This window comes from Mus pahari, chromosome 23, assembly GCF_900095145.1.
Source record: "Mus pahari chromosome 23, PAHARI_EIJ_v1.1, whole genome shotgun sequence".
Lineage (NCBI taxonomy): Eukaryota > Metazoa > Chordata > Mammalia > Rodentia > Muridae > Mus > Mus pahari.
In genome coordinates, this window is record NC_034612.1 from 9,997,797 (window position 1) to 10,025,537 (window position 27,741).

General features: G+C 55.7%; 1 protein-coding gene across 1 annotated transcript in view; it reads left to right on the plus strand.

Annotated features, from left to right (window-relative positions):
- Positions 1–27,741, plus strand: part of Rbm19 (RNA binding motif protein 19) — an 83,890-nt gene that overhangs the window by 13,765 nt on the left and 42,384 nt on the right. The window contains exons 12-21 of the mRNA XM_029533843.1: positions 523–641; positions 988–1,084; positions 1,877–1,987; positions 2,605–2,805; positions 3,537–3,657; positions 10,567–10,736; positions 10,900–10,960; positions 11,937–12,016; positions 13,745–13,800; positions 14,338–14,454. Coding sequence (XP_029389703.1) covers positions 523–641; positions 988–1,084; positions 1,877–1,987; positions 2,605–2,805; positions 3,537–3,657; positions 10,567–10,736; positions 10,900–10,960; positions 11,937–12,016; positions 13,745–13,800; positions 14,338–14,454 — 1,133 coding nt within the window. The remainder of the gene's footprint in view (positions 1–522; positions 642–987; positions 1,085–1,876; positions 1,988–2,604; positions 2,806–3,536; positions 3,658–10,566; positions 10,737–10,899; positions 10,961–11,936; positions 12,017–13,744; positions 13,801–14,337; positions 14,455–27,741) is intronic.

Genomic DNA, 27,741 nt, shown 5'->3' on the forward strand with positions numbered 1-27,741 from the left:
GAACTCACTCTGTAGACCAGGCTGGCCTCGAACTCAGAAATCTGCCTGCCTCTGCCTCCCAAGTGCTGGGATTAAAGGCGTGTGCCACCACTGCCTGGTATAAACTTATTCTTAAACTGTTGGGGGCCTATAGTTTGAGAGGGTGGGTCTGTGACCATCAGGATGGGAAGCGTGCCAGTAGACAGCTGCTAAGAGAACACATCTCCATCAGTAAGCATGAGGCGGGGAGAGAGAGAGCTAACTAGAAATGGTATAGGCTTTTGAAAACTTAAAGCTCACCTCCAATGACTTACCTCCTCCAAGGGCACACCTCTTAATCTTTTCCAGGTAGTTCCACAAACTGGGGACCAAACATTCCAATATGTGAGCCTCTAGGGTCTTTCTCATCCAAACTGCTCCAAACTACATGGGTTCCTCTGCTGTCCCTTCCAGGCAGACATAGATCTAGAGTACTCGTGACCTAAGGTGGCAGCCTGGAGGGTGGAGCTGTGTTACATCCTCCTTCCATCCCCTCCCCCGCAGGGCCGGATGCTCCACGTCCTACCTTCCACCATCAAGAAAGAAGCCAGCCAGGAAGCCAACGCTCCCGGATCCTCTTACAAGAAGAAGAAGGAAGCCATGGACAAAGCCAACAGCTCCAGGTCCTTGTCCCCTCCGCCATGGCCACTGAGCCCCACTGAGTCTGCTGCCCTTGATTCCACCATTCACTCTCCTTGTGCACCTCATCCATGACTTTCCCAGGCCTCAATTTCCCCATCTGCGGGATGGAGAGAACAGAAACAGGGTCTCCCCACCACTGCACACAGTGCGGGGGTATAGGAGAGAGAATCCCTGCCCAGAGCTGAGACCTGCCTTCCTCAGTCTGCCAGGCCCTCGTATGCTTGGCCCATGGCAGGAAGCTGGAGGGAGGGGGGGGGTTCGGGCTTCTGAGAGGGAATCGGCGTGTTGACCCCCCCACATGACCTCCGTTCTGCCCACGCTCCTCAGCTCCCACAACTGGAACACGCTGTTTATGGGGCCAAATGCTGTGGCTGACGCCATCGCACAGAAGTACAACGCCACCAAGAGCCAAGTGTTTGACCATGTGAGTGAAGAGCCTCTCTGGGATTGATTTCATGGTGTCTCTTTCCCAGGGCAGCTGTCTGGTGGCCGGCAGAGAATGCCTCTGGGTTTGTTTGCAGCCCCTCCCCTGTCACCTCCCCTTCTCCCCAGACTCAGCACTGTCGTCCCTGGACACCGAACACAGCACATACGTGATAATGATTATATTTCAGAGGAGCAGGGAGAAGCAGTCAGGGTGAATTTTCACAGCATAAGTCAGCATATCTAAAATACTATGATTGGAACGTGTACTCAACACGCAAACAGCCCGATCAGTTTTCCTTGTCTGCTGCTGGTGTGTATTTAACCCTTGGTGGGAGATGGAATGGAGCGGGCCACATTTAGAGACACTGGACGCTGTTTTGAGCAGCCACAGCCTGACCTAATTTAAGGGGACAGTTTCAGTGTCTCAAATGTTAGCTATGCCCAGGATAGAAGGGGACTTGCTATTGGGTGCCCTCTACTGGAGAGAGACAGCAAGGAGTGGTCATAGCACCACAGGGCTGCTCAGCAAGGTGACAGATGTGGCAGGCGAGGCTGGGGTAGGAGCTCAGGCTGAGGTGGGTGTGTCAGAAGCCCCTTCAGCAGCGAGCACGGAGGAAAGCCAGGGGACGCCTCGAGAGCCGTGGGGCAAGGCCGAGCTGGGAAGGGACCACGGGCTCCCAGGTTTACTCTGTATGTCCAGAGGAGTGTGGAGAACGATGGGTGTGGGCACAGGCATTTCCCTCTGAGCCAACTCCTGACAGCACCCGGGCCTCTTCCCATCCTCCCACAGGAGACCAAGGGCAGCGTGGCCGTGCGAGTGGCTCTGGGGGAGACCCAGCTGGTCCAGGAGGTCCGTAGCTTCCTTATCGACAATGGTGTCTGCCTGGACTCTTTCAGCCAGGTGAGTCCTTACTGCACACAGTGAGTCCGTAGTCAAGCAGAGCCAGGGGAGAATTTCCTGAGAGGCTGGAGAGATGGATCCTGTGGGGGAGGGAGCCTGAGCCAAGAGGAAGCCTGCAGACTGGTTCCTCAGACTGTCCCCCGCAGATGACAGCGTGCACTCGGGGACGAGAGTCTCTAGCTCTTCTGCCTTCCACACACAGGGGATAGATAGGTCTGTGCTGCCAGGAAGGAGCCTCGGCACTGTGATGTGGCTCATGTCCTTTGGAAGCCCATGGGGCCACCTTGGGAGCTCCAGTGTGGGTTGTGGTTGGGGACTGTTGGACTCCACGTGGCTTGTGGTGAATCAGGAGAGGTGTGGCCTGGAGCCTCGGGCCCCAGCCCCTCTGCAAAGCTGTCTGTGGGGCATGGAAAGAGCAGGAAACCTGTGAGTGAGCCCCCCAGTATCCCCCCCCCAGCCACAGCTCGGCTGTCCAAGCGTGTTTGCTAGGGGCCCTGACAGGGCCTCTCTGCTGAGGCAACCCAGTGGCCAGTACTGAAGCCATGCTGAGGTCACCTTCCTGTTGTCCCTCTACATGTTCATCTTCTCCCCCCCCTCACCCCCCCACCCCCTGCAAGGCTGCAGCAGAGCGAAGTAAGACTGTGATCCTGGCTAAGAACCTCCCGGCAGGTACTCTGGCGGCTGAACTACAGGAGATCTTCAGCCGCTTTGGCAGCCTGGGACGCGTGCTCCTGCCTGAAGGTGGCATCACAGCCATCGTAGAGTTCCTGGAACCGCTGGAGGCCCGCAAGGCTTTCAGGCACCTGGCCTATTCCAAGGTATGGCCGCTGATCCTGGTGGGGCACCGGAGGGACTCCAAGAGCTAGAGTTGCCCCCAGGCTAGCATGGGCCTCGCTCACACATGCTCGACCCAAACCCACCTTCCCTCTTGGAGCTTGCTGCCCCATGGTGGGCATTACGGCTGTACCTGGGATTTCCTGCTGACTTTTGGTTAAAGAAAAGAAAATAGCAGATACGAGCTTCCGAGTCTGTCGTGACAAGGGGCCGCCAGCTTGGTGGCATGAGACCGAGGATTCTGGTCTCTCAGCTTGATTGGCAGCCCAGTCTCACCCAGTCACCTCTGCCCATCCCATTCTGTCCGCCCTCCCAACTTCTGTATCAAACTTACAGCCCAGCCAATTAGCACAGTGTCATCCCAAGATCCGCTTCCTATTGCCGAGGTCACAGTCACAGGCTGGGGCTCAAGGTCAAGACTTAACTGTGTCTTGGCGAGGCACTGTTCCGCTCAGTACAAGGAATTTCTGTCTGCCGTCTGCCTGGGACTCGTATGCGTCATGACCTGTGTCTTATGTTAGTGTCTGCAGGCTGTACTCAGGTACCTGACTGTACAGAAGGTCCTGGGCCCTGCCAGTGCAAGAAGGGCTCTGTACCCGGCCGGCTTCTCCGGCCTCTGTCTGTCAGTCTTCTCTGGCCCTCCTGTCAGGCAGCACTGAGTCTCAAGCTGGGTCTTGGATGGGGACCCACAGCCTTGGCACCCCTGTTTCTGCAGTTTCACCATGTCCCCCTGTACCTGGAGTGGGCTCCAATTGGTGTCTTCGGCGCAGCCCCCCAGAAGAAAGATTCGCAGTCTGAGCAGCCTGCAGAGAAAGCCAAAGTGGAGCAGGAGACTGGTGAGAGCAGAGGCTGGGCTCAGCGTGCTGTGGGCAGCGCTGGGAGGAGGGCGGCATGGGGGAGACGGCATTAGGCCACTGGCCGGATGTTCTTCATTCTGCCTGCAGGTAGATTTCATAGGCATGTTCAGTGCCGTTTAAAGAGTAGACCCTTGGAGTCGTGTCACTAGAGGTGGCCGAGTTTTAATTTCTTGGCCGAAGGTTATAGAGACAGAATCTTTGAGTGTATTGGCTGGGATTTGAAAGAGGCTGTGGGAACCATGTCTCCAGCATCAGTGGTGGCTCCTGGAAGACATAGATGGTCCCTCTGTAGCAGCTCTGGTGTTGCAGTGCCCCCTGGTGGTCGGGAGAGGAAACAACAGTGGTCCCCTTTGGCTGGTGCCTCACTGTGGGGGGAGGGGCGGAGGACGGAGGATCTTTGACTTTAGGTACAGGACAGCTCTCCATCATCCAGACTGATGTTCAGGATTGTCTGCCACTCTGAGAGCCAGAAGCATCCAGGTAACATCCCAGGTTCAGCCTGGGCAGTGGCGCCAGTAAGCGTGAAGACCCGTGAGATGGCTGTGGAGGGTCAAGGTGCTGTATGGAGTCATTGTTTATTGTTTTGGTCTGGTTTGCCATTCTCATGTGGTTGGAGTAGTCTCAGGGTTCCTGTTAGCCGAGGGTGACCTTGAACTACAGGTGTGGAGACCACAGCCCATTTTCTGTGGTTTCTGTATATTCACGAATACGCACGTAGGAGTCTATTGCAGCAAGCGAAGGGGAGACAAGTGCGGGGTTGGCACTCGGAGGGTCTGGATCCTCGTCCAGGCAGTGATGTCTCTGCTCACTGAGGGTCCTTCAGAGGCCATAGTTCCTTGTGGGTTGTCACTTCTCTCTGACCCTGATACACTGTGGTTGTCGCACTCGGGTAGCGGGTTGGACCTTCTGGATGCCCCTTCCTAGCGTCCGTCAGGAGGTGGCACAGTTGTCTCTCAGACCAGAGGTCCCCTCAAGCCTGCTCATGATCTTATCCAGAGATGTCTCTCCTTGTGGTCCTGCATCGGTTGATCATTAGTGTTGGGGGTTGGGACCTCATGCTGTGGGCATTCTGCAAGTGCCGCCTCTCCTGGGGTTAATTCTCCCTCTCAGCACCCTAGGGTTCCCAAAGACATACACCCCAAGAGGCCCAGCTCCTGGCTGTGAGGCACAGGACCACCCACAGAGGCCTTGTGTGGCTGCTCCCCTGTCCTGGTGGGTGCATCTCTCCCCTTTTATGGTGACTCTGGTAAACATCGTAATCTGCACTTTGATTTCTCACTTGTCATCTCCGTCCTAGCCAGGCTGTCACTGCACCCTGGTGCCCGCCCAGCATCCGGGGATGCCGCCCTAGGCAGAGGGAGAGCAGAACTGCTGCATGGGTAGGTGCCAAGGCAGTGAAGGACTATGGGAAGCGTGTGACTCACCCCTCTGCAGAGAGGGCTGGGCTCTGGCCGTGCCTGTGTCCTGAGCCTCGGGTACACTCTGGTGAGGTTTGAGACCGGCTCCAGGGTTGGGTGGCTCCAGCCAGTGAGTGGTCGCATGGTGTCATGCGAAGGTGACTTTAGGTGGCTGTGGCTCGAGTCTGTGTGTAGACAGTGGGACCTTGAATTAAACTCACAGCCCTGGCACTGCCGGGGGGAGATGTACTCGCTGTCCAGTGCGTGCACTGTCCCGTCTCCTGCTTCTTGCCATGGCTGAGGGAGTGCCTCCCTTTTCTGAGTTCTGGTTTTGTGTCTGTAACATGAGTGATGGCCACCAGGGTGCCCAGGGTTACTGTTGTCACCCACAGGCTGGGGGCTAAGTGGTGTCACAGTGCCCTTGTAGACCCATAGAGCTGTGTGTCAGCCGCCACACGGGCTGACTGGCTACATCCCTAGCACTTCCTGCTGGCCGGGTGAGGGGGCAGGTGGGGCGGCTGAGGTGGACTGAGTAGTATCTCGGGCAGCCTTGGGTGCAGACATTTCTCTAGAGCTAGAGAGTTTTCCTGACACTGGTGTCCGGGGTCTGGGGGTGGTACTCTGTCGCTTGTTCCCTCCCCCACCCCCCAGGCCCTGACCCTGAAGGTTGCTTTCCAGGGCCATAGCCTGTGACCTACAGCAAGGCAACCTTAGACCTTGGAGGAGGACCAGGAAGCTGTCCCTGGTTAGGCCCTGCCCAGATGCACTGGGCTCACACCATCCCTCTGCCCCTTCCCAAAGCCACTTTGGCCTCCTGTGGCTTTTCTCATCCTGTCTGACTACATAGTCCCCTGACCAGAGTGTCATCCCATGCCCCCTCACCTCTGCCCAGAGTGTCATACCGTGCCCCATCACCCCTGCCTTGAGTGTCATTCCATGCCACCTCACCCCAGCCCAGTGTCACCCCATGCCCCCTCACCTCCGCCCTGAGCGTCATCCCATGCCCCTTCACCCCTGCCCAGTGTCATCCTGTGCCCCCTCACCCCTGCCCAATGTCATTCCATGCCCCCTCACCCCTGTCCAGAGTGTCATCCCGTGCCCCATCACCCCTGCCTCGAGTGTCACCCCATGCTCCCTCACCTCTGCCCTGAGCGTCATCCCATGCCCCCTCACCCCTGCCCAGTGTTATCCCGTGCCCCCTCACCCCTGCCCAATGTCATTCCATGCCCCCTCACCCCTGCCCAGTGTCATCCCGTGCCCCCTCACCCCTGCCCAATGTCATTCCATGCCCCCTCACCCCTGTCCAGAGTGTCATCCCGTGCCCCATCACCCCTGCCTCAAGCGTCATCCCGTGCCCCCTCACCTCTGCTCAATGTCATCCCATGCCTTTCACTCCTTTCACCTATGCCTGGAGTGTTGTTCTGTGCCCCCTCACTCTGCCCTGCCCATTGTTCCCAAGGTACCACCAGCTCTCCCATCCCTGTAGGACAAGGACCTAGAGTGCTGCAGACCCAGAATAGGATTTCATAGGCAAGGGGGGAGGGGGAGGGGCAGGCTTTTCTGCAGTGAGCTGCTGTTCCCTGCGTGGGTCCCAAGGGACAGGAACAGCGTGTTTTATCTCCCCACAACCAAGACCCTCACCTCCAGATAAAGGGCTGCGAGTCAGGGGAGGTCCCTCAAAGCTGCTTGCTACTGATAACAGGCTGTCGCTGTGGGCCTCACAGGAGCTCCAGTGGGGAGGGGCCAGGGAATCCTACAGCCTGCTTCTAATGACGCCCCCTGTGGCCATCCGTGACTGGCTGCCATTGTGCTGACTGAGGTGGCATAGTCTTCCCCTGCCCCTCCCGGTCCCTGCAGCCCACCTTGCCTCGAGCTGCTCGCCCCATCCCACGCCCAGCCCTCCACCTCTCTCACCCTTCCCCTCTGCTTCTTCTCCATTTTCTCATCATCATTTGGATTTCATGGTGCCCAGGTTTTTGGGTTTTTTTGTTTTTTGTTTTTGTCTCTCCTTTGTCTCCCCACTTGGGGCTAAAGCAGACCTTGTCTTCATCACCCTGGCACTTAGCCACCTCCAGCCTCCCTTGGGCTCAGACATAGGCCACAGCAGGGCTGGTGGCAGGTATAAGGTGGGGTCAGATGTGTGGTGCAGGCAAGCCTCAGAACCCCAGGCAGAGGAGGGGAGGCAGAGGGAAGCCATCGCTCCCTGCCTTGTGAGGTTTGGCTCTCAAATTAGAGGTACACAGCTTTTCCTCCTGTGGCCCAGGAGGGCCCACCAAGCAATCTGCAGTGTGCACAGGGCACCGGTGAGGTTGCAGCCCTCTTGGATGCTTGTGGCAGGCCGCTTCCCTGATCCCTTCTTGGGTTTTCCCAGAACCTTTATTGATGCCCCTTCTAGATGGCGAGAAGGTGGGAAGCCTGCAGCTCTGAGCTCACGCATGTGGACAGTGCATATGTGTATAGTTCAGAGGGATCAGCTCCCTAGCTACTCAGGAACACTGTGTAAGCGTGGTTGCCAGGCCTGTGTTCCAGGCACAGGCTGAGCATGACAGACTCATTTCCATGGGTGTTTTGGGGGTGGACATTGCTGTCCCAGGCCCAGCCCCACACATGGTGAGCTCCCCTCATATCTGAGACACACAGACCAGAGCCAGTGGGGAAAGTGATTTCACAGTGGGGCCGGGGCTCTGTAAAGAAGAAAGCAGAGGAAGGCAATAGAGACTAGCTGAGTCCTCCGTAACAGTCAAGGCCCCCGGGGAGTGCTTGTGCTGTGACCTCACGGGGATCCAGAATGAGCAGGCACAGCATGTGCAAAGGTCCCGTGGCAGGCACTGGTTTGGCAGATCTGACAGTCAGTAAAGAGGCCGGAGCAGTTGGTGTGAGCTAAGCAGAGAGAAGCCACAGATGAGGCATGAGCAGCTGACAAGCCAGGGGGAGGGGGTTGGGGGTAGGGGGAGCAGCGCCAGGTCAGGAACTAGCAAGGAGGTCACTTGGTCAGTTGGTGACCAGTGACAATATCCAGACCTGTAGATGAGGTCATGGGCACATGTACTTCAGAACAGGCCCAGTGCCAGGTGCAGGAGTGTGTGCATACACATGGACTATGTCTATGTGTATGCGGATGCATGCATGTGTGCTTCATGTCTGTGCACTATGCTTGGTCTCATTAAACTCGGTTGTCTTAGGGTTCTGTTGCTGTGGAGAGACACCATAACCATGCCAACTCATAAAGGAAAACAGTTTGTTGGGGCTGGCTTACACTTTCAGAGGTTTAGTCCGTTACCCTAAAGATGGGAAGTGTAGCAGTGTGCAGGCAGCCTTGTTGTTAGAGAAGGAGCTATGAGTTCTAGAGAGTTCTACGTCTTGATCCCCAGGCAGCAGGAGCCTATGAGCCATGTTGGGCATAGTTTAAGCATATGAGACCTCCAAACCCACCCCAGCAGTGACACTTCTTCCCACAAGGCCACACCTCATAACAGTGCCACGCCCTGTGGGCCCATGGGGGCTATTTTCTTCCAAACCACCACAGCTGTACTGTATATGGGGTGCTAAGGTAGGGATTCAGCCACCGGCTCTGGCACCAGTGTGGTCTGCATATGTCTCATGGCTCCATGCACCACCACCCACCCACCCCCAGTTTCCCCACTTCCCTTCCAGGTCCACATGGCCCTCAGGATCCAGGGGCCAGGATGAGTATGGGGAGGCGGGTAGCCCTGCCTGGGTTGTGGAAAGAAGGTCTGCCACACCAGAGTATACCCTGCATATCCTGGTGTTGAGGGAGGGTGTATGTTGGCTCTTGGGGACTGTTCTGGCCAGACCAGCTGTGCACCTAGAACTAGGTGCCAACCATTCTCAAAAGTCCCCTAGTTCCTGAGGATGGCCTGCTCAGGAGAGACCTGCCCATAGGATACTGCCTAGAACCTTTCTCAGCTCAGCCAGCTGCTAAAGCAGAGAGTGACCTCCCTGTGACCATCTGAACGTGCCCTGGGAGACACAGCTCAGGGCGAGTCCTGGGTGCCCATGCCAGGGGCTATCAGACTCCTGTCCCCTGGATACTGCTGAGAGCTAGCTGAGTCCAGACTGGAGACAGGAGGATGGCAGAGTCAGTAATGTGGTGGAGGCCAGGATCTGGAGCATGAGGCCAGCAAGCTGGCCCCAGCTGCAGCTGAAAGCCAAGTGCTCTTACAACTTAAGTTGTAAGAATAGATAAGCTAACTTTTTCTAAAAAATACCTGCATTTTCCTCCTCTTGAAAACCCCACGTTTCTGACCACACTGAGGTGACCTCTCCAAGTGTCAGACATTGAGCAGTACCAAGAAGGGACACCCACCCACTCCAGCAGACCGCACACCTCCTGAGCCATCGCCTTCCCTACTGTTCCCATTGAAAATGTCTTTCCCGGCCCTGGTGACTCCTTACACCAACCTGAGGCGACCTGAGTTTAGGGTTCAGGTGCAGAAGGTTCCAGAATGTTCTGGGGCCCAGTGTTTGCATCAGCGATGTCAGCAGCCTCTCTTGTCTGAGGCTGAGGTGAACTAGTGTGTAGGACTGTTGTTCTGAGTCTTCCCCAGGAGCCGACGAGCCGCTCTCCATCCTGAGTAGCTCTTTAACTCAGCTTTGCCTTTGCAGGTACAAGCAGCTCTGCTGTGGTGACATTGCTGGGAGTCAAGGCTTAGGACAGGCCCACAGAGAAAGAGCTGAGGGCACAGCTGCATTTTCCACTGTGTCAGAGAGGTGACGATGTCACTGCGTCACTTCCATTGGGCTTGCGGGGGGGGGGGGGGGGGGGGGCTGACAGAGCAGGTGTGAGGGAGGCTTTCAGAAGGAGGCTGGGGAGATGGACAGAGCTGAGCACCAGGAAGTCCCGCCCACACGCAGAAGCTGGTCTGAGAGCAAAGAACATCAGCAGCTGTCAGTTGGCCCCTTGACCTTTCTGGTGTTGGCCCACCAGGTTGTGCATTGCCCTCGCCCGCATTTCTGACAGCTTCAGGGGCTTTCGGTCCAATCCCTTGGTCAGGGTTGTTGAGAACAATTTGTTTCCAGCCCCGCCCTACCCCATTTTACGATCTTGAGAGGTCTCAGATCGGATTTCAGTTTGAAGGTTCATCAAGTCCCTGGGCGGGGGTGGGGGAGTGTTTGTGATTTTAAAGTTAAGTCAGGCCTGTTCAGCACTCACAGTTCTGGTCTGTGTCAGTCTTCTGGATTCTCTCGAATGGGGCCTACGGCAGGGCGTCTGTGTCTGCCTGCCTGCTTGTCTCACACACATCTCTCTGTCCCCCCTTCTTCCTCCCCCGTCTCGCTCCTCTTCTCCAACTCCATCTCTCCCACTTCCCTTCTCTCCTTCTCTCCTTCCCTCTCTTTCTTTCTCCCTCCACTGAAGCCCAAAGCATCTCAGGGCCGCTTTAATCTAGCAAGTTCTGTGCTTGAAGTCCTGAGATGTCTGTGAGTTTGCAGTGTCACCGTGTAACGCACTGGTTTCTTTGTCGACGTCCAGTACTAGACCCAGAAGATGAAAAGGCTTTGGTGGAAGGAGCAGAGGCCTCCACAGGCAAGATGGAAGAGGAGGAGGAAGAGGAAGACGAGGAGGAGGAAGAGAGTATCCCAGGGTGCACTTTGTTCATTAAGAACCTCAACTTCAGCACCACAGAGGAGACACTGAAGGAAGTGAGTTTGGAGAACAGAGAGATGGGAACCCCTCAGTCTGTGGCCTCCTGGCAGCATCGTGCCCGGCCCCTTGTTCACCTCAGGACCGGGTCCTCATTCATGTAAGAGACCGGTGGTGGCTGCTCTAGAAGGCATCCTGGTGACGGGGACCTGTCTTTTGCAGGTGTTTTCCAAAGTGGGAGCTGTAAAGAGCTGCACCGTCTCCAAGAAGAAGAATAAAGCAGGTACTTATCCACATGACCCAGCAGGAGTGCTGCCTGGAGGAGTGCGTGAGGGAGGGGGTCAGGACCCCACCATGGCATCTCAGGCTCCTCTGGTCTCCAAGTGTCACCCTCCTGTATGGTGGTCAGTCCCCAGCCTGCCTCAGGCCTCCTGCTCTTTGGCTGACCCAACTGACACATCGGGGTTCTTCCTTCTAGAATGTTCCCTAGTAGAGAGCGGCTTTGAAACAGTTCCATGGGGCTGCAATATGGAACTGAAGCCTCTACCTCTTCCCCTTACCTCTGTGTTCTGGAAGTTTCCCAGGCGTGCCAAGAAATGGCTGACCTTGGGCTTTCCTTCCCATTTTCCAAGGGAAATACCCAGAAGGATAAGTTCTAGAACATTCTACTGATTCATTAATCGTGTGCCTCCCTGGCTAGGGGGCACCTAGACCTCATGTCTTTCCTTGGCCCAAAGGATTCTCCTGAGTCCTGGCCGACCTCCTCCTGGCTTCCTGCAAGGGGTGGGCAGGGCCACCCCCATCCAGAGTCCCCTTTAGTTAGGCAGGATTGGTGGACATAGCACAGGGGCTGGCCCAGCTTGCTCCTGACAAGTAATGGACAGCCGTGGTGCCTGCTGGGTGTCTGTCAGGCAGGTCCCAGGAGCCTGCTGGTGTAGCCGTGTTCACCCTGTTACTGCCCACTCCCTCTGAAGGGAGAATGATTAGGAGGTGAGCTATCCAGTCAGTCATCCACTAGCTAGTAGCCAAGGAGGCCCAGAGAGCAGCCGTGTTGCCCCATTTGTGCTTCACCTTAATGCCTGGTCCTAGGTCTCTTAGCACGACCCAGGTCTTGGATTGAAGGAAGAGAGGTGTGAGAAGGGAAGAGAAATGAGTGGAGGTCCACCCGTGGGGTCTTAGTCTTCCCAAGTGGTCCACTCTGGAGCTGGGCCCGGCCCCTCCCCACCCCACCCCTCACTCTCTCTTCCTCTCTCCCTCAGGAATGCTCCTCTCTATGGGCTTTGGGTTTGTGGAATACAAGAAACCAGAACAGGCCCAGAAAGCCCTGAAGCAGCTCCAGGTAAGATGGGGTTCCTGGGTCACCATGGTGAGACCAGGGCCCAAGAGAGACCAAGAAAGAGTAAGGGCCTCTCTTGCCCTCCTTGGTCACTTTGACTTGCTCGTTCTTTTACCAGGATTCCAAACATGCTCGCTCTATTTCGCAGGCGCTCTATGGTGCATTCTAACCCACCTGAGCCACCCGTAAGCTAGGCTTTGACTGCAGTCCCTAGACGCAAAGCTGGTGCATTAGCAAAATGACCCCAGGAAATCCCTCCGATATCCCAGGAAACGCAGCGAGTGGGGCTGTATACACACGCAGGCCCGGCTGTCTATCGGACATTGTCTCAGACCATGACTGAACCAGATGCGCTCGCTCCTCCCTCTGCTGGGAAAGACTGGCTTCAGACCTGGACAGATGTGTAAGAGCACAGTCACAGGCGCTCTGTGGAAATCACTCCTCTCCCTGGGGGATACCGCAGAAAACACAAAGAGGGCTCCTTAAGGAGGTGACAGGAGACCAGTACCTGTCATGACAGAAGTCACCTGCTCAGAGCTCTGGGAGGGAGCAGCTAGGAGGTGGGGACAGCAGGGACTCTGAGGCAGGGATGAGCTTTGTAGGTGCGAGAGGCAGAGAGGACAGCATGATTGGCAGGATGGGGAACAGGATTCTAGGATGGAGGAAGGAAGTGTAGTCACCCAGCCTTAGCCCTAGGTCCTTTGGAGGGCTAGCACTGGACCTGAAGGCAGCGGAAGACCGAGCAAGCTCTGACTGGAGTTTTAGGACCATTTCTTGAGCTGCTGTGAAGCCTGGGGGTAATGGGGAACCCTTGCACCCCATCACAAGACATCACCCTAACTTGGATCAAGGAACAAGTAGGGAGAAGGGCTAAGGCAAAGAGGTAGACTGTGATCCTTTACAGCAAGAGCAGGCCTGTGGCCTGTGGCAGCCCTAGAGGGACCTGAACCTTGCTTAGAAAACAGCCACAAGGCCAGTACTCAGGGGGACCTCTGAGTAACGGATCAGCCTGGTCTACATAGCAGGTCTTAGGCTAGCCTGATCTATATAGTAGACCCTGGATCAAGAAAAATAAAGGTAGAACTCTGCATTGACAGTCATCAGGCCATGCAGGACAAAGGCCACAGCTCAGCATGGGCCCTGTGAGGTTTTGTCTTTCGCTTACTAGAAATCTTCAATCCAATTCAACTCTGAAAATTGTGGTCCATAATATCTCTCTTGTGGTTCTCGAGTTGGTAGTGCGGCATTTGCATGTGTGCCATGTGCTCTCCTATGCACAAATGTGTGCACATCACTGCCAGGGATAGGGCGTCCAAAGTCCCACACGCTGTATTTCCTGGGGTATTGGAGGGATTTCCAGGGGTCATTTTGCTAATGCAGCAGCTTTGCAGCTGGGGACTGCAGTTACGGCCTAGCACACGTGTGGCTCGGGTAGGTTAGAACCTTCCATAAAGAGCCTGTGAACCAGAGCGAGCTCTCTGCAAGCCGGACCTGCAGGCTCTTCTCCCTGAGTGTGCCTCTGGGGTAGAAATGGCTCCCTGAGTAGCCAGGAGGTCTGGGATTCCTAGGAGACTGACTCTCTCTGGCCACCCGCTGCTTGGCTCTGGACTGCTTTTGTGTTAAAGCCATCTCTGTCCTTGGTTCCCACCAGCCCCTCTGCCTGAGATGGGCTGCGTGCTGGAGAAGGGCAAGAATGGGTTAGTGATCGGGCCTGGTCTTTCTGTGTTCTAGGGTCACACTGTGGATGGCCATAAGCTGGAAGTACGGATCTCTGAACGGGCCACTAAGTGAGTTCTCAGATGTCTTCTCTGTCCTCGGGTGGGTGGCAGCTCTCTGTTGACCTAGGTCTGACCTTGATGCTGATTGTCCTGGTGTCTCATGATTCTTAAATGCCCCACCCCACATACACACTCCAATTTCTCAGCTACTTGGGGTTCTTCCCAATTAAGGTTTGTTTCTCTTGCCAACTTTGATACCCACTTCCCTGCCCGACTGGACCAGTCAGCGACCATTTTTATCATAAAGGAGGAGATGGGGCTGGGAGTGTAGCCCGGGGGTAAAGTGCTGGCCCAGAATGCTTGAGGCCCTCCCTCGTGGGGTTCCTTCCTTCTTATGGTCCTTGTTATAGGACAACAGCAATAGGCTACGCTGTTCAGGGGAGAAGATAACTCTGGTCCTGTCACCCCGAGTGGAGGATGGGCTGACTCCCTGTGCTTTCATCCTGTCCCCTTCTGGAGGTGTTTTCTGTGGGCAGGTGACAGGATTGGTCTAGATACAAGCAGTTGGCAGCCCAGATGACCTGGTGTCCCCCCACCCCATTCTAGGCCTGCCTTGACATCCACTCGGAAGAAGCAGGTCCCCAAGAAGCAGACGACCTCCAAGATCCTGGTGCGGAATATTCCCTTCCAGGCCAACCAGAGGGAGATCCGGGAGCTTTTCAGGTGGGTCCCTCACTGGGCTGTGGGCACAGCGCCCCCTGGAGACTGGGAGGGATCCTGACTGGTGCTGCTATAAGCCCACAATGGGGCTTTCTAAACTTTGCCTTTGGTCTGGCTTCCTTCATCTCAGAGATTATGGCACGAGAGTACCCTAGCCTCCCTTCTCGGAGGCAGGAGGATGTCTGGGTGTTGCCTGTACCTTAGCGCTATCCCCAGATATCAGGAGAGGCAACAGTTGTGGTGGCTGCAGCCTGTGGTTCCCCTGTGGGATTTACCGACATCCCTCCATGGGGACGTTGCTCCAGGAGAGTCATTTCCTTTGAAGTGGGTCCCAGTCACTGGGACCTTCACCTCAGGTCCCCAGAGGACCCTGTTGTCCTCATGGGATTAAGACACTGGCCTCAGTTGCTCTCTGGGAAAAGCCATTTTGGGAGGACAGTGAATGTGACATACAGAACACAGGCCATGGTCTGTTAGTACAGGAGGACAGTCTTGGCTTGCAGCCTAGGCAAGTGATGAGAGTCAAAAGACAGCCTGGCTGGGACAGAGGTGGGTGCTTCAGGGCTCTCCTCCCCAGGCCGTGACGGCATGCAGGAGCCTGATGCAGGAGCCTGGACTTCGTCAGGCTCCTTCTGCTCGTGCTTTGAAAGGTGGTCCATCAATTTAAGTTCTTTTTTTTTCCCCAACTTTTTTGTTTTATGTATGAGCATGTAACTTCCATTCACGCACTGTGTGCGTGCAGTGCCTTCAGAGGCCAGAGGATGGCATGAGTTCCCCTGGAACTTGAGTTACAGATGGTTGTGAGCTGCCATGTGGGTGCTGGGAATGAACCCAGGTCCCCTGGAAGAGCACCCAGTGCTTTTAACCACTGAGGCAGCCATGTCTCCAGCCCTCCATCAACTGAACTCTTACAGTCTGAATCAGACAGACCTCAGTCTGGCCACCCCATACGTGCACAGAAGAGCATTTTAACTTGGGTGGCCATGCATTGAGTCTCAAGTTGAAGGAGGCATTTCTGTGATCCCATGAGAGGGTCCTGAGGGACCCCAAGGCACGTGTTCTCAGAACATCAGGTGGGGCGCTTTGCCCCTCCATGCCATTTGCCAAGGTTCAGCTGGGGTTATAGAGAACACAGGGGCCTTAAGTTCCCCTCTTTCCTCTGCCGTGACCTGCTGAGGCGATGCCCAGGGAGGAGCTGTGTTAGGAGCGCTCAGCCTCTGCTTGTCACTGTCTCGGTGATGTCTCTGGTAGAATGACCTGTCTGCGTCTTGCAAGGCAGACACCGGCAACATGACAAGTGCTAAGTTAGAGAGGGAATTATCTTTGTGAGGCTTGCATTCTCCTCTTGCTGGGAGGTTAAGAGATGGAATGCTGCTTGGGGAATCAGCTTCAAAACCCGTCCCTTCTCTCCCTGTTCTTCCCCAATCCCCTGGGGTGGGAGTGTTCAGCCCGATTGATGCTGCATGCATGCTGTCCCCTCCGATGTCTGAGCTCTGGCGCCTAGTGATACAGGTCACAGTCTGGGGCTAGGAGGCGGTTTTTTCTTTCTTTTTTTTTTTTCTTTTTTTCCCCCCATGTAACTGCATCCGGCATAACAGGCAAAAAGAGAGGGAGGGTGTCAGCTCCCGGCTCGCCTGTGGTGCCTCTGCCTTTTTTTTTTTCTTAAGAGTCCAATCTCACAGCTGCCGCATCAAAAGGAGTTGCTAAGAACCGCGCGCGCGTGTTGATCAGGAACCACATCCCTCTGAGATGACAGTGTCGCTCGCTCGGATCCACGGTGTATCGGGGATGACATTTATCCAGGGAAACAATAGGCTGCAAGGCGGGGGAAGGTGCTTTGTTTGATCTGTGTATTATACGACCTCTTTAGCAGACAGGGAATTAGTGTCTATGGGATGTACTTACACGCAGCGTCTCTTCCCCTCCGCCATTGTTCTGACTGAGCGGTCCTAAACCCCTGAAGCTGGAACTGTCCTGGACAGGCACTGCCTTGCTTTTGTTAGCTTCCCAGTGGATGGATGGAGAGCTGGGGCCGATTGCAGTGGTGGACAGCAGGGGTCACTGTGAGACTTTCCCAGGGATGTGAGGCCCGTGCCTCAGCTCTGAGTCTATACAAAGCCACCCACCGGCCAGCAGAAGGTCACTGACTGAGGTGAAGGAAGGCTTCAGGGTTTGGGAGAACCGGTTGACCTACTGTGTCAGGCAGGAATGGGGAAGCTTTTCGTGGTAGATACATCCAAAGTCACAACCCACGTTCCTGGTATGTGCCTGTAGCTGGGCTCTGTGCCTGGTGCCTGCCATGCTGGCTGGCTTGGAGCTTGCAGCCCTGGGCATGAGAGGGCTTCTGCTGTGGCCAAAGTGAACTCAAGGCACAACCTACTCAAGACTGCACATCTAAGCTGGCCATGTGGCTTTCAGGGCTCTGACCAGAGCTTGGTCTTGTATATCTGAAGGACTAGTCACCCCCAGGTTGTCTTGGTGGGGACATCGGTGAATGTGTGTTAGTATGAGGCACTGTGCTAGGACCTCAGAAAAGGCACCTGTGTCAGGAGTATCCTCTCTTCTGCTGTTGTCTGCAGAGGGCCAGGGAAGAGAGAGACTGTCAGGCTCTGAGAGGGAGCAGTCGTAGTGGGTGGTGACCATGGTTCAGCATCACTGAAACTGTAGGAGCAGAACCTGTGTCTTTACCCCACAGTGCAGAATCTGAGAGGTTCTCTGTAGCTTTTCTCATCGTCTCCCATGCCACCATTCCCTCTACCACCATTCCCATCAGCCCCAAGGATGCCTGGAGGACCGGTCTGCCCAGGCCTCTCTACCCTGTGGAAGGACCAGCAGGGTTGCTCAGAGTGTCTGTGTACCTTGTGTGTGTACACACTGCAGCTCAGGCTGCGCAGCTGCAGCCATGGGCACAAGCCCCAAGGGCCCCCCCATTGCCTTCCTTGGGGTGGCCTTACCCGGAGTTCCTAATTTCAGGAAAGGCAGTGTCCATTCTGAAAGCTGATGCTTGAGTTTCACAGGGGGCAGGGAGGAAGGCTAGGGTGTTTGTAAGCCAGCCCACCCAGCCTCCTTCAGTTTTCTCATCTGTTGGAGAGGAGCTGTAACTCTGCTACCTCCCTGTTCCTGCCTGGGGGAGGGATGGACAGACCGACAGGAGGGAGGGTCGCTAGTGTCATTCTCAGTCTGGTGGGCACAGTTCAGGCTGTGCCTCCCAATGGTTCCTTCCCCCCCCCCCCCCCCGAGTGACTGTAGCATCTTTGGAGCCTCGCTTTCCTCACTTTGGGGTGGAGACAGGGAGCATACCCAGCCATAGGCTCCCCTTGGGGCCCTGTGGACTCCACAGAGCCCTGTTCGGCTTGGAACTTTGGAAGCCTAAAGTCCAAAGGTGGGAGAGAAGGCTTGGGTGGCAGGCAGGGAGGATGCGCAGCCACGGCCTCTTCCAGCCCGCCACAGATCCCCTGGGCAGTTTCTGCTCAGAAGTCTTCATTCTCTTCTCCAGGTATAGAAAAAGCACTGTCCCTTCCCTGTCCAGTTAGGGTGTTCTTGCTCTGCTCCCCGTCTCTGCCCCCCACCTCACTTTGCCTTCCTCCCCACAGGGAGATTAGCTTCTCCCTTGCCTCTCCCTGAGAGGATAAGGAGCGCACCTGAGCTGCCCCAGGCCTGCAGGCTGTGAGCTTCCTTCCTAAAGGACACCACACTGGTGCTACAGGCTGGATAGCTAGCAGGACATCTTATAGAAACAGCCCAAGCCTGGGGAGCCTGAATGTTTTCCCTCGTCCCCAGCCAGTCGCTGCAGAGCCCAGGTGCATGGCTGTTCTGTGGGAAGGCCCTTGCTGTTGACTCCGTGTCCATCCCAGACAATCCCTCCGCCTCAGTCTCCTCTGTAGAGTGTTCCTTTCTGCTGCCCACCCTCCCAGAACGCAGAGCCCTTGGGATGTGAAAGTTGTGCCACAGAGGCAGGTGTCCCTGGAGCACCAGAGGCCCTGTGGTCCCTCCTAAGACTGGCTGTAGCAGAGTGTCATTGTCGCCTGGCTCACCACAGCCTGAGGTACCGTTGACAAACTCTAGGCCATGCATGGCCCAGATATGGGCTGGCACGCAGTAGTGAGCTAGCTCCTGAAGTGAGCTGCCTACAGCCTTGGATCTGAGGATGGGAAAACCCATCAGCCTGAGTCCCACACAGCTCTGCCAGCTGCCACTGGTTCTGCAGCCTGAGTCCCACACAGCTCTGCCAGCCGCCACTGGTTCTGCAGCCTGAGTCCCACACAGCTCTGCCAGCCGCCACTGGTTCTGCGGCCCTCACCAGAGAAGCTCCCTGCTTGGCCGCTTGCTCTCACCCCACCCTACCCACAGGCAGGAGCCGCTGAGCTTCTCCTGGATTTGAGACTCTGTTGCCCCTCCAGCTTCCTCTCCCTCCTCCCTCTCTCCCTGCAAGTTTCCCAAGTGGAGATACGCATGTGTACGCATGCGCGCGCGCACACACACACAAACACACACACACACACACACACACACACACACACGGCCCTCAGACTCTCACATGCAGGTTTCCTGTATCCTAGACTTGTCAGACATGAACACATGATGTCAGAGTCTTCATGGCAGTAAGAGAAAGGACACAACCTGGCCCCCAGCCCAGTGCCACCGTCCGTAGCTCTGTGACCTGAGTCTCATCTGGAAATGAGACTGGGCCTCTTCCACCTGCTCCACTGGCTTCTCCCAGCCTGTCTGCCAGCTCCCCTTTGACCCCTGCACACTCAATTATCTGCTCACTGAACAAAGCCCCACTCCGGACTGTAAGGTCCGATATCACCGGAGTCATACAGTGTGCATGGGAGCCTGGTGCCCAGTGGGTACACAGAAGATGTTCACGGAGTATGCGACCCACATACGCAGCCCTACTGGGTTCACCTACATTTTAACCTAAAATGCTGATGAAGTCCAAGCTGGGAGGCACAGAGAGGGTAAGCGTTCGCCTAGGGTCACACAGGTCTGTGGTGGTATAGTTAGCTCCCATTCTAGAGCCCACCATCCTCCTGGGACTGTCCCCGAAAGGCAGGGACATCCACTGCCTCTCAGATTGGCCAGGCTCTGGCTCCAGATAGAAAGTAGTTTTTTTGTTTTTTTCTTCTTTTCTTTTCCTCAAATTTCCTCCTCAGAGGTGTGAGCCATCCCGGAGGGTGTGAATGGGCAATTCACACCAGGCATCCAGAGCCCTTGATTACAGGCCTGGGTCTCCTGTGCCCAGCACACCTGTTGTGCTGACTTTGCGGACAGCTCGGTCTGTCCCTGTTCCTGTTGGCTGGCACCGAGATAGTGGAGGGAGGTCAGTGCCCTCCCTTCCCTGCCCAGGACTCGGGGCCCTGCTGCTCTCCATCCTGGTTCCTGGTAGTATTTGAACTGCTCTACACAGAGAGAGTGGGATAAAGGAGGGGCTCGGGTGCCCCTGGCTCTCTGGAAAGATGGATGCCATGCCCTGGCCAGTGGTGTCCCCTCCCTCACAGCTGAACCTACCTGTGCTCATCTGTACTTGACAATGTTGGCTGTATGCTCCTTGTGACATGGGCCCCGTGGCTCCTTCTGTCTGTCTGACTGACTGACAGACATTTAACCCGGTGTTGTGCTTAAGTGGGCAGAGGTGACCAGATGCAGAGGTGTGTGTGCGTCTCATGTTTGAGTGCCCGAACATCCACACCTTAGCCAACGCCCCACACAAGACATAGATGTCCCCACGTTTCCCGGCCCTGCCACCGCCCAGTGGGAGTGGCCCTTCCACTTACTTCTGTGCTTCTGACAGCATAGTGTGTGCTGTCAGTGAGGTCCCACGTTCCATGCCTGCCTGTGGAAGTGTCCGCATGCCTCCCCGAGGTATAGCCATGTCGTCTGGGTGAGCCGTGGCTTGCCCGCTTGTTGCTGGGTCTCACTGTCAGGAGGCGGTGCCGCGGCACCTCACCCTCCTCTTCTACCTCCTTTTCTCATCTGTGGGGTTCTTACTCAGCTTCCCTGTGATAGCTAGTAGTCGTCTGATCTATACCTGGGGGGGGGGGTATATGCGTGTGCATATGTGTCTTTGTGGGAGGCCATTTGCCCACAGAGACCAGAAAGGCCTGGAGTAATGGGTGGTTGTGAGCTGCCATGCCGATGTTAGCATTTGAAGCCCATCTTCCATGAGAGCAGCAAGTTCTTAGCCGCCGAGCATCCCCCTAGCCCCAGTTGTCTGATCTGTAAACCAACTTCCCTTATTAACTTTCTAATTGTTTCTGTCATTCTGTGTATTCTGGAACCACATCCCAGGTTCCATGATCGCAGCGTCTCCATGGTCCTGTGGCAGCTCAGTGCCCACTCGCGCATGACATGCCACTCAGTGGCCTTCCCTGGAGTCTGCCTCTCCCTGTCTTCCTGCATTGGGCAAAGTCCCTTTGGAATCCATTGTTGTGCCAGGCTGAGGTAGAGGCTTCGTCCCCATGAATTAGCTAGCCTGGCTGATGGCAATGCCCCGTCACCTGGTTGCGCTCCTATAGCCTGGCTCATCCGTGCACCTTACACACTTTCAGTCTGTAGTGTTTGTTCCCACACATTGGACGATGGGTCTCTGGATCTTATTGGCTAAGGCCACTTAAGGCCCTTTGGGGGGGATGTAGCCTCTCTGGAACAGGGGTTTTGTGTCCCCTGCATCCTTGAACCAGCTAGCAGCTCTGGATACAGGGTGCCAGCTGCTTTAGGACATACACATGGCTTTGAAGAGGGCCGGGACAGACAAAACCTGAGGCTCTGTGTGGCTGACAGGGTGCTGTACCATACCGGGGTGGAGCCGGCGAGGTTGGCCATGCCCCTCCTCCATTCCTCCATATACTCCCTGGCTTCCATATGCATCAGAGAACCTCTGCCAGGCCTACAAGCCAGAGTTAGGCTTTTGATTCTTGTATCCAGTGTTGGCATAGGTGTGGACCCCCGGTGAGCACTGCTAGTGAGCACTCCCGGTGAGCACTCCCAGTGAGCACTCCCAGTGAGCACTCCTGGTAGATCCATGTGCATTAGCTGTGAGGTTACCATTTGTTTTGTTCCTGATCTCACTGCCGTGGGACAGGGCACAGTGGACAAGGTCTCCTGACCACAGCAACGACTGCACTGTGCCTGTGGTCCCCTTCATTCCTCTCCCTCTCTGGGTAGCGGAGGCTTGTAATCTGGTAGCCCCACAGCAGAACAGGGTGCAGGGTCACACAGTGTCCTACATCTTGTGTAAGATGCCCAAGGCTACCCATGTGCAAATCTGAAAATGACCCCAAATTTCAACTAGAAAATCAATACCCCAAACAGTGACAGATGGCAGTAGTGAGCTGCCCGTCACAGGAGTAAGCAGGCAGCATCTGCGGCAGCTGTCTGTTGGGAAGACTTGAGTAGCTACTGAGTCAGTCACAGCCAGTCTGGTCTTTGGTCAGTAGTAAATCTGGTCTTGGTCAAGTGGGGGACAAGCAGGGAGAGAGAAGTCACCCCGACTTCCATATGCTGCAACTTTATGCTTAAATCTATGCTAGTTGATCTGAACTGGCAACCTGGAAAGTTGGAAGTCCCTACCTAGCCTCATTGTCTGTGACGTAAAAGACCAAGCACTGTGGGGGGCGGGGTGGAGGGCATCTCTCGACCCGTCTTGGAGGAAGGATGGGGTTCTCTGGCCTCTCCTACCTCAGGCATCAGAGGTTGGCCGTGAGCTCGGGAAGGAGTCTGTTTTCCAAGCCCTCAGGGCACCACCAAGAAGGCAGAACTCGGCCACGGCTTGAGCTCTCGGGCCCTGTGTGGGTTGAGTAACCCCAGGCAGTTGTTTCAGCTAGAGCAGAGAGCTGATGCTCTCCAAGGCAGCAAAACCTATTGGTCATGGCTGCCTAGGGCCCTGTGCTGGGTGGTGGGAAGACTGCCTGGGCTCTGCGGAAAGTGCCATCGCAATTGATTAGTAATGTCTGCTGTGTCTGCAGGAGCAGTCACAGTCTGCACTGGCGAGACAGTGTTCATCTGCTACAAGGGTGTCACCACTTGCCTGTGGGGAAACCTGCTTCCCCCTCCGTAAGCAGCCAACACGGGCATGTGTCTTCCCTCTCCTTCCTGCTACTGGCAGCCATTCACTATATCCAGGGAGGACACAGAGCTCAGACTGAAGTGGGACACCCTGGACCATGGGCCATCTCTCCACAGTGGACAGTTGCCTTGCTAGTTTTCTGTCTATACAGTGGCTGTTCTGGCCTGCTCTCTGATTGGTTCTTGCTTGCAACTGACTTGTTGAAGCCAGTGCAGGGCTCTGCCTGTCTGTCTCCTGGCATCCTGGGTACGGAAGGCAGTGGGAGCCACACAGCTTGGGAGATGTCCCTGGAGCGTCTAAAGGCCCAGCAGCTTTGGGCCCCCTTCTCCTTCACAGAGCTTTCAAGTGAGCAGGACTCTGAGCCTCTGGAAGGGGCAGGCCCTTGCCACTGCATCACAGGCTAGTCAGCTCCCAGAGGGACAAGGACTGTCCTGGTAGGTCTTTTGGTTAGACATGGCCTCCCTAGGCAGCAGATTAAATAAAGAATTATTGTAAAAGATGCCCTGAGCCTTAATCCCGGTATTTGATAGCACACACTTGTTGGGTCCACCTAAACCGGCAGGTCATTTCCACTGTTAGCATCGCTGATGGTTGTTAGCCTCTGATTTGGTGCAGCTTCCCGATTAACACTGGGCACTGGCTGATACACCTCTGGCACCCTGTGGTTCATCATTATCAGTCCGTGTGCCTGGCAGGGGAATATGGCCAGAGCCTCCAAGAGCCTCTTTGCAGAAGCCGCAGGATAGGTGGCTTAGAGGAAGGAAGCTGCTGTTAGAGCCAGCACTGTAGGGTCACGAGCACAGTGCTGTGGGAGTGGCCACCTCAGGGACCGTGCAGTGTTCAACCTACACAACCACACAGGCTCTCCGGAGTGCACCGAGCACAGCTTCTGAGTCTGGCTCTGCCACCTGTCCCCTTCAGAGATATCATTTCAGTCTCTGCCTCTCAGAGTCCATGTCTGTGGGATGTCACCCAGTACTCAGCATGACACAGTTCCTGGTACTAATGCAGAGGTTCTCAGTGTACCCTGGGACCTTGAGTGTCTGCTCTGTGGGTACCCAGTGTTGGGAAGAAGCTTGGGTCGGCTATGATGGGAGGCTGCTGCAGACATGGGGAGGGCCTGAGGGATTCCTTTAGAGCTCACTGAGGTTCTGAGGACGTTGTGGGGTACCGTGTGGCAAAGGAGTCTGGGAGCTGTGACCGGAGCTCATGTCTCTCTGTGTCTGATGCTGTGCTGCAGCCAGAGGGCATGCAGGCTCCTGGATTCCTTACTCTCTGTTTCTGCCTTTGTAAGTTTCCTTAATGTCTGCTGTGTCTCCTGCCTCCCCGCCGCTCACCGCTTTCCCTTTAGATACATTCCAGAACACTTGTTCTCTGAGCCCAGTTTTTGGGGGCTCCTAGACCTTTCTCCCAGAGAAAATGCTCCTGTCTATCTGTCCCCAGCAAGGATCAGCCTCAGATGTAGATGGGGTGTGGCTCCTCCAGGGAACTGGCCTTGGACCCAAAACTTACCTATCCTTACTGTGGAGTGGGACATCCCAGAAGAGCTCTCCGGTGACGGGGCGGGTGGCACTGTGCACACGGGTTCCTCCTGCTGGAGACAGCTGCTCGCTGACTTTCCCTTTGCCCACCCCGTGCTGAGGGGCTGAGGGCAGCAGGGAGGGAGGGATGCCAGGGAGGCTTCTGCGTGCTGGCGGGGGGAGAAGCTTTCCCTGGGTTAGAGGGGAAGAAAGCATGTGTGTTAGGGGCCGCTGAGCAAACATGCAAGGCGCACACGGTACGCGTGCCTGTGCGCAGAGTGATGATGGGGGGGGGGAAGCACGCGTAGCTGCAGCCAGTGCTGGCTCACTCGTATGTGGCCTAGATCTACTGCTCCCTGTGCTGCTGCGATGCAGCTTAGAGTCAGAGGGAAGAGCACCTCCTTGCCGTCAGTATCCCTGGGGGCAGGGCTGCTGGAGAGGGAGGGCCTTGAGAGCATTGCACGGGTTACTCAGGTCAGATCCACGGCCAGTTATCTCTCCAGTGGCTCTGCTCTCTCTTTTGACCTTTGAACTCTTGGGCCAGTACCCTGTTCAAATCTCCTTGCTGTAAACGTAGTGGGGCAATAGTGGCCCCAGTGGGTTTCCGCCCAGCCCTTCATATACCGTCCAAATGTTGGAAATACCTTCAGCATCCTTACCTGCTAACAAATGGAAGCTTTGCTCTCAAAGGCTCTCTCCCCATTCTTAAGTGAATCTCATTCCAAAGAGCGTGGGAAAGTGAGCAAAACCCACAGAAGCAGCCATAGACAACCATCTGCAGAGCACCGTGGCACCGCCCCATCCTCTCTTCCCCCGCGCCTCTGCTGTGGGGTCGGCATTAATACACTCCCTCCACAGATGAGGAGACAGCAAGGCAGAGGTTAAGTGATTTGCCTGAGGTCTCATAGCTGTCAAGTGGCAGAACCAAGGCCCTGGGGCCCAGGTTCCAGTCTGGACTCCTCCCCCCAGCTCCGTAAGCGCGTTTGATGGACGTAACCCCCAAACCGCCATCTCCCCTGCTCACGTGTGCTGAGAGCCTCTTGTCCTTCCGAGTGTACGCTTAAAAGCCTCCTACAGTGGCTCGGCTGGCACATCAGGCTCCACAGGCCGAGCCCACCTTCGCCGGCGTTCACTGTTTAAAGTAGATGGGTGACACAGGCCGCTGATGGAGAACACACATTGTCACACACGCGGGGAGGAAGCGAAATGTTTTCCTAGCACAGGCTGGGAGTAAAAGCTTGCTGAGGAAGGAGAATTCGAGCTTAGGGAAGGGGTCTCCGTGCAGGCCTCATAGGTGCCCCTCCCTGGAACCTTGGCACCGATTGTATTAAATTTACATACGGTCCCTCTAACAACCCAGCGCACCGGAGCTCCTTTTAACATAGCCAGAGCGCCATGCCAGTGCAGAGCAGTTAAGTAAGTAGAAGAGAAGCATCATCAATGCACCGTTTCTTTTAAAGCCTGAGACAAAGCTAGACCATTTTCAGAGGCACCTAAGAGCTGTCCATCCTACCCCAGAGCTGGGAACTCTGCCCATCCCTTGGAACCACGGAAAAGGGCTGACTACGTGCCCACTGGCTCCTCCCAGGGCTCATCTGTGCCATTCCTACCAAGGTGTGAGGGGCTGGCATCGTTGAGGGAGAAACAGCCTGGCTGTGGGTGAGGGGAGGAGGTGGGTGATACTCGCCCTGGGAAGCAGTTGTGGGGTCCTCATCTTCCTGGGGTTTCAGGCGCAGCCCCTCCCCCCCCCCCCAAATTGGGCAGAAAGTGCATCATGGACTCCAGATTCTGGCCATTCATCAAGTACATCTGCGAGTAAGGGGCAAGGGCAAGTAGCACCCAGTGGGAAGGGGATCTTGGGCCAATTCTCAAGACCCTTTCAGGGGTCAGAGCATCTTCCCCAGACATCCATCCAGGGCTGGCTGGCCACTTGGCTTCTGGTTTTTTGTTTTTGTTTTTTTTTCCCTGCCAGCCTCCCTCCAGAGGCCAGAGCTGCCCTGTAGTGTTCCCCGGCCACAGCAAGGACCGGTGGGCTGCGGGATCGTGAGCGCAGTCACACACAAGGAATCACTCATTTGTATCTCATTTTCGAGTTATTATCGAGCTGCTGGTTGAGAGAGTATTTTGACAGCAGCTGTCAGCAAGGTGCAAGCGGCTGCCATCGCCTGCGATTGGCTGAAGACACCTATGGCAGTGTGCTGAATAATACCCCAGCCCCCCCTCCACCCACCCACCAGGAGAGGCAGGGGAGGAGGGAGAGCAAACATCAAGAGGAGGAGGGAAAACGCAGGCTTCATTAACATGTTTCTGACTCCCACTAGAAACAGCGGCCAAAAAGGCCCCGATTGTATCTCATGTTTTATTTAATTTATTGTATTTGAGGTTTGGGGCAACAAGGGAGGTGGATGAGAGAGGCCCCTTCCAAACAACCATTTAGGCTTGTCAGAGCTCATTGATTGAGTTAGCGAGATTTCCACTCCTGGCTTCCAGCTGCCAGGGCTATAAGCCGGTCAAATCGGGGCTGACCAGAAGCCCGACATCTGGGAGTCAGGGAGCCTAGAAAGGAGGTGCCTGTGGTGAGAGGCCCTGCTGGTTCACCAGACAGCTTGGGAAGGAGGTGCCCATGGAGAGGGAGGCCTGCCGGTCCACCAGACAGCCTCCTCATCTCCCCTCGCTGTTTAAGTGAAGCTTGTTGGAATGTGTGCACTTTGGCATCTCTCAAAGGCTTCCCTCCCTGCGTGGTAGGGAACTGCACGGTGCATGTTTCTTTCCAAGCTCCATGTACCCAGGCAGGGAATAAATAACGCCTCACATTCCCTGCCCTTCTACCCAAGCAGTTGAAAATTCCGTTTGTTTGGTCGTTTGGTTTGGTTTGTTTATAGGCTTGGGGGAAAGAAGTAGTACCAGAAGGCAGATGTGTGGTGCTGGAGAGGCAGGCACGCTCTGCCTTGCATTGAGGACCCGTGGGGGCCGTGCTCCAGGCAGAGCGCTGCAAGAGAATGTAATCTCAGTGAGCCAGACGATAGGACCATGTGTCGTCCCTTTTCCTTCCCCAAATCCCCAGCTCTGCTCAGACTCCCCCACGGGGCCCTAAGCTTCCCTTCCTCCAGGTTTCACTTCCTGCAGCTGGGCCTGGTGCTGGCTTCTCCTAGACTGCGGATACCATCGGGCTCAGAGCTGTGGTCTCAGGATGTGACATTTAGCAGTGTCCGGAACCGCCGGTGTTGTCATGACTCTGAAGGTACCTACTGTGTGTAGACACCACGGTGCCACGCATCCTCCAGAGCACAGGGCACATGAGGTCGGAGGCCAGTGGTGTTCTCTGCAGGGGAGGGGCCAGCAGTGGATTCATAGAGGTGGGCTTGGAGCCGAGAGACAACTTGTCATGTGCCCAGGGCGTATTCTGCACATGTGGGTGCCCACCCAAGACTTGACAGGAGTGTTGATAGTCATTGCGGCAGCCCAGACCAGCCCCACAGGTGCCTACAGGTCCTCTGGGGGCAATGTCACCCACTGGAACCCCGGTCTTTCAGTTACCAGTTACTCTCTCTCTATAGCTAGTCCTGAGCTAGCCTTGACTTACAGAGGAGAAGACAAGAGCACAAGATGAAACCTCAAGCCTGTAGCAAAAAATAGAGCCAGCCAGCCTTTGCGGAGGAAGGTTGGGAGGGAGGCAGGGAGGGAGGGAGGAAGGGGGAAAGG